General features: G+C 31.2%; 1 protein-coding gene across 1 annotated transcript; it reads left to right on the top strand.

Annotated features, from left to right (window-relative positions):
- Positions 1-224: 224 nt before the first annotated feature.
- On the top strand, positions 225-3,807 carry LOC107472816 (polygalacturonase-like). Its single transcript, XM_016092344.3, has 4 exons — positions 225-710; positions 1,681-1,970; positions 2,242-2,470; positions 3,580-3,807. Exons 1-4 carry the CDS (start codon positions 225-227, stop codon positions 3,805-3,807), a joined length of 1,233 nt encoding a protein of 410 aa, XP_015947830.3.
- The last annotated feature ends 6,402 nt before the right edge of the window (positions 3,808-10,209 follow it).

Below are 10,209 nucleotides of genomic sequence, written 5' to 3'. Positions count from 1 at the left end.
TAATATTTTATATAATCTTAATATATATTTTATACAAATAATTGATTTTTTATATTCACATAATATAATAGTTCTTAAAAAAATATACAATATTTTTCTTAAATTATTCTTAAAATTGTGTCATTCTCATTTTCATACCTATAAATATGGCACAACCTCTAAGCATGCATCACAACACACCCCAACCCAATTTCTTCTTCAAACCTTCTTTTGCTTCCTTTATTATGGCACATCTAAGGCCAAAACATAACACTATTCCACTTCTAGTTATAAAAGCACTAGTACATTATTTTCTCTTCACATTAAAAACAACCATAGCTTCTTATGATGATCAAACCCTAAATGTAATAGATTTTGGTGTCAAACCAGGTGGTGAAATTGATTCCTCAAGAGCATTTCTAGATGCATGGGAAAGTGCATGCAACACAATAACACCATCAACAATTTATGTCCCACAAGGAAGGTTCTTAATTGGAAAAGTAGTGTTTAAGGGTAGTCATGAGTATTGCAAGAGCAATGGAATCACAATGAAAATTGATGGTGCACTTGTTGCACCTTCCAATTATGATGATATTGGAAATGATGGGAATTGGTTGTTGTTTGATGATGTTAATGGAGTTTCAATTATTGGTGGAGTTCTTGATGGACAAGGCAATGGTCTTTGGGCATGCAAGAGATTTGGCAAGAGAAATTGCCCAATGGGTGCTACGGTAAATATATTATTAAATTTCATTATATTGCTTTAATTAATTAATTGCATAATTGAGTCTTTAAAATACTCTAGAAAATTCAATGGACATAATAATTTTACTTATTTCAACACTAGTAATTTATTAATTTTAAATTAAATTAAATTAATTCAATATATAAAATATTTGTTGCGTAATAGTAGTTTAACAGCCAACAAATTATAACTCAAATAACATAGTTTTTATATTATCACCTAAAAGTCACAGATATAAGTCTCTTTATCTTTAAAAGAAAATAGTAGTCCAACACCGTTATATATGTATGTAGAAACATTTACTATAATAATAAAAATGGGGTTCACATACATATTAACTTTGTCTAATAAGGTATACTCATTCATTTATTATGTTTTGACAGAATTTTATAACGAGCGAGTTTAAAAATCTGTCTGATAAGAATTTTTTTTAATTATCTAATATAGTCCTACTGGTATTTAACTCGTTCTCCACAAGGTTATAGGTGCTGACGATCCTCTAATAAGACATCACCACTTGATGACTTTCTTTTTCAATGTAATATATGATTCCAAAAATTTTTTCAAAAGAAAGTTGGAATATATAATTGCATTTGTGGTCATCAAACTTTTTTTTTGTATAAGATAATTTTACTAAATAAGTGTTGTTGAAATTATTTCATTTATCTAGCTAATGCCAAACTAACATAATAATCATCATCCTACCTAATTAAATAGTACTATTGCACTTGATTGTCCTCACTATTAGTGCATATATAGAATTTTAAATATATCTGAAAAATGATGTTTCAATAAATTTAATCGTTGATCTCAATTATAAAAAATATATAATATATTAATTAAAATTAACGGTTAAAATTAATAGAATACACTAATTTATAAATATATTTAAATTTTTTTTATAATATAAATATTTCTCTCATAATTTTATTTTTTCTTGTATATATTTTTTACAGAATTTAGGCTTCACAAATTCCAACAACATTGTAATAAACGGTGTGACCTCACTTAACAGCGAAATGTACCACATAGTAATAGACAGAAGCAAGAATGTGAAAGTAGAAGGTGTTAGGGTTTCTGCTTCAGGAAACAGTCCCAACACTGATGGCATTCATGTTCAACTCTCATCATTTGTAACAATCATTGCATCCAACATTGCCACTGGTGATGATTGCATCTCAATTGGTCCAGGAACAACCAATTTGTGGATACAAAACATAGCTTGTGGACCTGGTCATGGAATCAGGTACTTAATTATATATTAATTAACCAAGTTGGGTTGGTCTAATAGTTAGCTCACTAGTCCGCTTAAACAAGTGTCGGGGGTTCGAATCCCATCTTGTGCATGCAGCAACCCATTGGCCAGCGGCAAACCCTTAAATGAAGCTCAGTACCGCGATGGATTAGTCCTTGACCTGCCGAGTTGAGAAATACCGTGAAAAACTAAAAAAAATTATATATATTGATTCTTTATTTTTTATCGACTAATTTGACTATTAACCCTTTTTACTTGACAGTGTTGGAAGTTTGGGGAAAGAATTAGAAGAGGCTGGTGTGGAAAATGTGACAGTTAAAACAGTTACATTTACAGGAACTGAGAATGGTGTGAGAATCAAGTCTTGGGGGAGACCAAGCAATGGCTTCGCAAGGAACATCATTTTCCAACATCTTACTATGATTAATGTCCAAAACCCCATAGTCATTGACCAAAATTATTGCCCTAATGAGAAGGGTTGCCCCGGTCAGGTAAATTTTCAAGAACATATTAATTAAACTCATTTTAAAAAAAAAACGACAATTAGTAAATATTAGAATAAAACTCAAAATAGCTCTGACAATTATCTCGAAAGACAATGAGACTCGTTAACAAAAAAAAAAACCAATCCGACTCTTGATAATTACTTCGAAAAGACAACGAGGCTCCTGTGCTAAAAAAAATTCAGGTTATTTTTTTTTTGCATAGGGGCTAATCAGTCCCAAAAAAATATCTGAGACCAAATTGGGTGTTTTTTTTTTTTTGAGGCCTTGTTGTCCTTTTAAGATAATTGTCAGGGGTCGGATGAAATATTCACTCTAAATATTATGTTGTCCAATTTTACTTTTCTGAGTACCAAACCAAAATGTTAACCTTAAAAAAATAGGACGATGATAAAATGATTCCTTAGTTGAATATTCATAATTATCTTATAATTTTCATTTTATTTATTGTGCAAAATATTTAATAAAAAAATTAAAAATAACATAAGGTAAATAAAATAGGATGATGATAAAAATATTGATCATTTTATCACTTTTCTAATAATAAAATCAAAATTTTCTTTTTGAGTTCAACCAGATAATCAATATTAGCTCTTTTTTTAATATTATTTTTATACTCTAAGTTATAAATTTTTTAATTTTAAACTTTAAATATTAAACTATAATTTTAACTATAAATCCTAAACTTTCTGAAAATGAAGGTTAAAAAATAATTATACAATAAAAATATTACCCAAAGTTAATTAATTAAAAATTAATTCTCTATACTTACTTTCTTTCTTAAGTCAATATGTGTAATGATTATAAATATATTATATTAGTCAATATAATAAACATTTTACTCTTTTAATAATAAATAATTATCTTTGAGCAAGTATTAAAATAATATTTTTTAATTTAAAAAATAAAAAATATTATCAAAATATAAAAAAGATAGTTGTAATTTTAGTAATACTTTATAAGTGTATGTTGTGATAGGCATAAACATTCTAGACTCCCCTTTTATATAATACATTTTTTTTTTGTTTTGCTTATATATAAAAATGTCGTATTAGGCTAACTGAATACATGTCTTGTTTTTTGGGACATACAAGCAGAATTCCGGGGTCAAAATTAGCAATGTAATGTACCAAGATATTCATGGGACATCAGCAACTGAAGTTGCGGTTAGATTCAATTGCAGTCCAAGGAATCCGTGCAATGAAATCACCTTGGAAGATGTCAAACTTACATTTCAAACCAACAAACAAGCTCAAGCTTCATGCATTCATGCCCAAGGAATCACTTCTGGTTTTGTTCAACCTAGCGCTTGTTTCTCATCTTAGAAAATTAGAGAAAAATATAGAAGCAATAATGATTAGCTAGATAAGCAGAATCTAATAATATAGAAGAAGTACCATGTTGTATTTTCCTCCTTTTCTCTAATTATTTTGATTTTCTACTAATAATAATGTTTTGTTGAATCATTATCTAGTTTATTGAGTTTGATGATTGACACAATTATTTTATACCCAAGAAATTAAAATTAGTGGCAAATTTAATAAAGATATAATTATTTTGTGTCTTTTTTATCTATTTAAGAGTTTTAAATAAGTAGTTTTAAAATTTTTATGAGAAAAAAGTTTATAATTTAATTTTTATTACAAAACAAAAATCAACATATGATAAATTTAAAAAAAAAAGTAATATTAAAACTTAAAACTATACCTCACAATTTTATATCCACTTGTATTTATCCTTTATGTTTTAATTGTCAGTATGCACTATTTGAATAATAAATGTTTCATCCTCTTTAATTATACTTTTCTAGAGATAAGTCAATATAAGCGGTTTCATAGTAGAAATTAATTAATATGTATAATTTTTAGGCACTAAATTTATTATGTACAATGGATTAAAAAAATTGGATAAAAATATAAAATATGCCTTTTGTTTTTAGGCTTTGTTTGGTGGAAGAAAAAAAAAACAGAAAAGAATAAAATTAAGAGAAAAGAAATAAAAAATTGAGGTGAAATTTAATTTTTATTGATATGTTTGGATGAAAAAAATAAAATAAAAAATATTGAAGAATAATTAATTTACGGTGTTTGTTTAAAAAAATGAAAGAAAAAAATTAAGTAAATAAAATATATAATGATAATTTTGTCTTTTATANATTTCATAATAATAATAATAATAATAATAATAATAATAATAATAATAATAACATAAAAAAATTATAAAAAAATTGAAGTGATCTATTTAGATATAAATTCTATTTTGGTCTACTACTCATATCAACACATAAATTGGAGACAACTTTAAGAAAAAAACATACATAAATCAATAGTTAAATGTTTATAACTCTAAATATATTAATAAATTACGTTATATTATCTAATTAATATATTACGTCTTATATTGTATTAACTAATACACATTAAAGACGTCACCAAAAAAAAAAATACACATTAAAGAGCTCTTACATAATAATAAGTTAAGGTCGGCTAAAAACAAAAATCACAATATCAATAGAACTAACAAAGCTAACATTATTACTTGGAACCTCTTTTGATTAAGTCATTACTAATTACATAGACCTCTTTGACCAAATCATTATTAATAGCATAATATAAAAAAGAAAGAAAAAAAAGACGAAAATATGGAATTTGAATCTTTATCTTTAAAAAATTTTTGAAAAAATTTACTCTTTGACAACATGAAAAAACCAAAAGCTCTGCCCCCCTCTATCTATCCAAGGGGTGGAAGGGCAGAGGCCTTTGGTGTCCCTTCCGGTCGCAATGAAAAAAGCTATTGAATTAACTCAACAGGCGGAGATAAAAGGAATTCAAGTACAAATTGCGGGAAACAATAATTTTAGTTATGAAAATCACAAAATACAAAGGCATGATGTATTATTATCATATTCTTTTATAAAGTCATAGATATGTTACTTACAAAATATGAAGATACTAGTATATTTTTCGATCCTAAAGTTATATTTATACCAATCTCAAAATATTAGTCACGTTATTAGGATTATTGTTTTTAAAGTGCATAAGCTTCTTTCATCAACTCATATATTGTGGCAAGATGTACGTCCGCTGGAATACCAAAAAATTATCTCTTAACTCTATCTTCTTTGCATAAAAAGCAGTAACATCTCATGCGCAATTTGGCATTATACCTAAATTATTTAACTTAGTCCATACATCATTTTCAGAGTAAATTCGAGACCTACTTTACTCAAGAATCACAAGCCCCTTTTAAGCTATTTGCACTTGTTTAACTACTTGAACTTACTCTTTAGCTATCAGCACTTGTTCTTTAGCTGTTAACACTTGTTTTTCAGCAATGTCAATTAATCTCTTATAGAAACGATTCCCATTCTTCATCATTTTAATCAATTCTTGAATGTCCTGACTCATTCTTTCTATTTCTAATTCTAATTTATCACTAATGGTTAATTTACGTTTAATACCTCTTGATGATATTCCATGAGAGCCAGTTGACTCATTAGACAAACCAATTTCAGAATGATAACCCATTGTATAACAAGTTGAATGGGGAAGTAATTGGCTCATCATTCCACCCCTCCTCTATATTTAAGAAACTATCATCATCATTCAAGTTAATTGTTTCTTTATTCTTCTCAGATCTTTTGACATATTCTTTGGCACACTACAAGAAAAATATTGAGTACCGTTAGATTTATTGTCGCAGAATAGAAATGGATTTACCGTCAGATTTATCGATCGTAACCACGTCAAATTCATACGGTTAAGTAATTACCGGCGGATTGTATTTTCCGGTAGTAAATCCGTTGGTAATATTTGGAGAAAAAATAAATTAAATTGGCATGTCCTTTACCATCGGGTTTACCGTCCGAAAAATCCGACGATAACTCAATTTAGTGAAACGATGCATTTTTGGTGACGCGCAATGGTTTACCATTAGAATTTTCCGACAGTAAATTCGATGATAAAAGGGGCATAAATTCAAATCATGAACCTCTTCTCCCTCATTTGAACCCTCACCACTATCACCACCATCCCTCTCTCTCTTTCTGGCATTCCAACTGCCGTCACCATCATCTATCGCCGCCGCCAAGACCACCGTCGTCGCCACCCTTCTTTGTCGCCATCAATCCTTTATGCCGACGCCTCATTCTTCTCCTCCCCCCTCTCTCTCTCCTTTGCCATCACCACCATCTGTTGTCACAATCATCTGCCACCATCGCAACTTTGGCAACCAAGACTGCAACATCTACCTCTTCCCTTATTTTTCGCTCTGTTCTTTATTACAAGTTCTTAAGCAACTCTTTTTCAATTCCTTTAATTTTAGTTTAATTTAGTTTAGGTTTGATTAGAATTTTGATTTTAATTTTGAATCAATTTCAAAGTTAGTTCATTTTAGTTTTCTAATCTTAGTAGATTTAGGTTGATTAAGTTAGGTTAGATTCAATACATTAGGTTTTGAATTGTTGAAGTGTTTGAAATTATCTAATTGTGTTAATTGTTGCATTGATGACTGTTTGGCTGAGAAATTATTGATGAGATTGTTTGATAATTTGATTTTTGTAGACATGTCGACAGGTAGAGATGTTGCGGATCAGGCTGCTGGTCGTGGCGTAGCCGTGGTCAAGGTAGAGAGAGGGTTACTTCCAGTATCCCCGGGACTTCTGAATCCTCTCCCTCTACTCCGACCACCCCGGTGACGCCACAGGTTGCTGGTTTAGCGGACCAGCCGTTCATCATGGTCCCTAACTCCAATTACGTGCCTCCATCTACGGCGACAACACCGCCTCCTACTGCTCAGCAGATCGCATCCATGTCGATGCCGTCTTCAGCGACAGATGCCACGACCCCGGAGTCCAGCCACGGAAGTGGAGCAACAACTAATGTCCCTCCACCACCTCCCATCATATTGTTGAAGATTTGGCATGATAGCAGCATGGGGTAAGCATCACGTTAAGTCTCATGTATTTTTTGTTTATGGTTATCGCTGAAAGTGCCTGAAAATTTATTCTAGTTTAGCGGATTTATGTTTGAATGATGTTAGTGTTTTTTAAGTTTTAATGATTATGATTAACTTTGTTGCTGAAAGTTCTTGAAAATTGATTTCTATCTAGTGGATTTAGGTTGATTTGTTTACCTGATTAGTATTTCCTATTTCAATTATTATGATTGTTGTTGAAAGTTCCTGAAAATTGATTCTTGTTTAGTGGATTTAGGTTGATTTGGTTGCTTGGTTAATGTTTTCCTGTTTTAATGCTTATGATTAACTTTATTGCTGAAAGTTCTTAAAAATTGATTCCTATTTAGTGGATTTAGGTTGATTTGGTTTCCTGGTTATTGTTTTAAATTTTTATGATTATGATTCCTGTTTAGTGGATTTAGGTTGATTCTTATTTGTGGGTTGTTAAGTTTGCGCCGAACAACAACGCATGTATTCAAGAGATGACCAACGTCATCAAGCTATTGTACAACCATCCTTGGCCTAGCTACACAAAGATTCCCGCTTAGACCAGGAATCGATGCTATCAGAAATGGGCAAAAATTACTTTTTTTTTAGTTTCAAACATTTTTAACTTAGTTTATATCATCTATCTTGTTTAACTAATTTTAAAGTTTATTTGTTGCAGCTGCATTTTAGGTGGGACGCTGAGAATGGCCTTACCATCAGGAAGATATTCGACCATAGAATGGGTCGACGGCTCCAGCAGATGCTGGATAATATTCATCAGGGGGCGGGACCACCGGACAACCTGGCTCCTACCGGATATAAAGAAGGCTCTGTTTGTTCATTGGAAGATTGATGAGGGGTTCCGACATTGGCGTCTCACCAATAGAGCTAACAGGGCCTCGGCTAAGTCGTCCAAGTATACTGGCGGCTTAGCGGCCTTCATGAAGACTAAGGTTAGGACGGTATGTAAAGTTACTTTAATTTTTCTAATAACTTAGTTATATTCTTCTGCATATCATTATTAGGCATCCTAAGTATATTGTTTTAATGCAACATGTGTAGTCGAATTCGTTGGATCACGAGGCGACATTGGCAAAGACGTTCAAGTACACCCACACGCTGAAGGAGAACAAAGAGACATTTGCTTATTATTAGCGGTTTCATGACCATTATGTGAGTAAACATACATCTGATTATCTTCTGCTATAAAATTATTAGAGATTGATTGTATATTTGTCGTACCAATCACAAGATTTCTACACACAAAGACTAGAGGTCACAACTCAACAATCTCAGCAAAGTGACGAAGATGCCACCAATGGCTCTGCAACTTTAGTCGTTGATCCCGATTCGATTTGGCGTGAAACCGCCTCAGCGCCGTACAAGAACCGCGTATACGAGATGGAGTCGTTCTTCGCAAAAGCCTCTGAACCTCTATGTTGAGGCCGTCGTCAGGCTCCGTCACCAGTCGAGCCGTCGAGCCCAAGAAAGGTGTGGATTTGAGCCTACAGGTGCAGGTGCTCTAACGCAGCTTTCAGCAGCAGGCTCAAAAGCTTAACGATTGTCGGAAGAGGTATCAGGAGATCTTCACCCGCGTGACGTTTACGAATGAGCTCAGGCTGGAGTGGAAGGGGTCATTGGAGTGGATGCAACGTATGGAGACTCAGATGGAGGTGTACCAGGCCCAGATGCGCGTCACTGGCATCGACCTTGCTGATGGCACCACCGCTGCCGGTGGCATACAAACATTACTGTGAAAGCAAAAAAATTCTGTTAGTCTAGTACAGGACAACCGAAAGCAGAAAATAGAAAATAATTTTATAATCTCCAAAATTTGAAATAAAAATTAAATCCAAAAAATAAAATAAAAATAACTACATAAAATTCAAAAAAATAATACAATAATAATTACAAATAATTTGTATTAGTATTAATATTATTTATTAAAATTAATAAAATACAAATTACATTATCTTTTTTACTGATTTTAATAAAAATAATTTTTAACATAAAAAATACAAATATAATAACGAAAGTTCTAAAAAAAATTGTCAATATTTGTATTCTTTATTAATTTTAATAACTACAGAATAACTGATTAAATTAAAATAATATTATTTGAAAAAAACTAATACGAGAAAATAAATAAATTATTAATATTATCACACACACAAAACAAAAAATATTCAAATAATTTAATTTACTGTAACGGCTAATAATAATATCAACGAAAATAATCATACTAAAAATAATGCATTCTAAATACTAAGCTTTAAATTTATAAAAATAATAAATTTATATAATTAAGTTGTCCCAAATAATTAATAACGTATTCTGTTGTACCAATATAGATCACATACCATAATTATTAAACTCACTACTTAGTTTCACTTTCATCAAAATTCTCCTTCGTCAGTCACCTTCTTCCACTCTCAATTTCTCAGAGTAACCTTCTGTAAAATGTAAACGATGAAATGTGAAATGAAACTAAGCCTCAACAAAGTCAAAATGAGTTCCTCCCTCCCCCTTTAAAGACACCGACCTGGCAATATATAGCAGTTTCCAGAGCATGTCTATTAGGTGCATAGAGACCAACTAAAAAAATGGTCAACACACATGGTACATGTTGTCCGTTGCTAGACACGTGACAAGGATTCCTGGTTAAATGTGTCTTAGAACCTCTAACACAGTATATGTGTTACGTGCAGCACAACACGTGGAGATGAATCACTGTAAAGGTGTCTCGGAATCATGCAAAGAATCTCTACCCTTCCAACAGGATG

Source organism: Arachis duranensis, chromosome 2 (genome assembly GCF_000817695.3).
Source record: "Arachis duranensis cultivar V14167 chromosome 2, aradu.V14167.gnm2.J7QH, whole genome shotgun sequence".
Taxonomy (NCBI): Eukaryota; Viridiplantae; Streptophyta; class Magnoliopsida; order Fabales; family Fabaceae; genus Arachis; species Arachis duranensis.
Note: the sequence above shows the minus strand (reverse complement) of the source record. Positions and strands in the feature narration are given on the sequence as shown.

Coding starts and splice junctions, on each gene's coding strand:
- LOC107472816 (XM_016092344.3), top strand. CDS start 225: ATGGCACATCTAAGGCCAAAACATAACACTATTCCACTTCTAGTTATA. Junction 711..1,680: donor ATTGCCCAATGGGTGCTACG/GTAAATATATTA, acceptor TATTTTTTACAG/AATTTAGGCTTCACAAATTC. Junction 2,471..3,579: donor AGAAGGGTTGCCCCGGTCAG/GTAAATTTTCAA, acceptor ACATACAAGCAG/AATTCCGGGGTCAAAATTAG.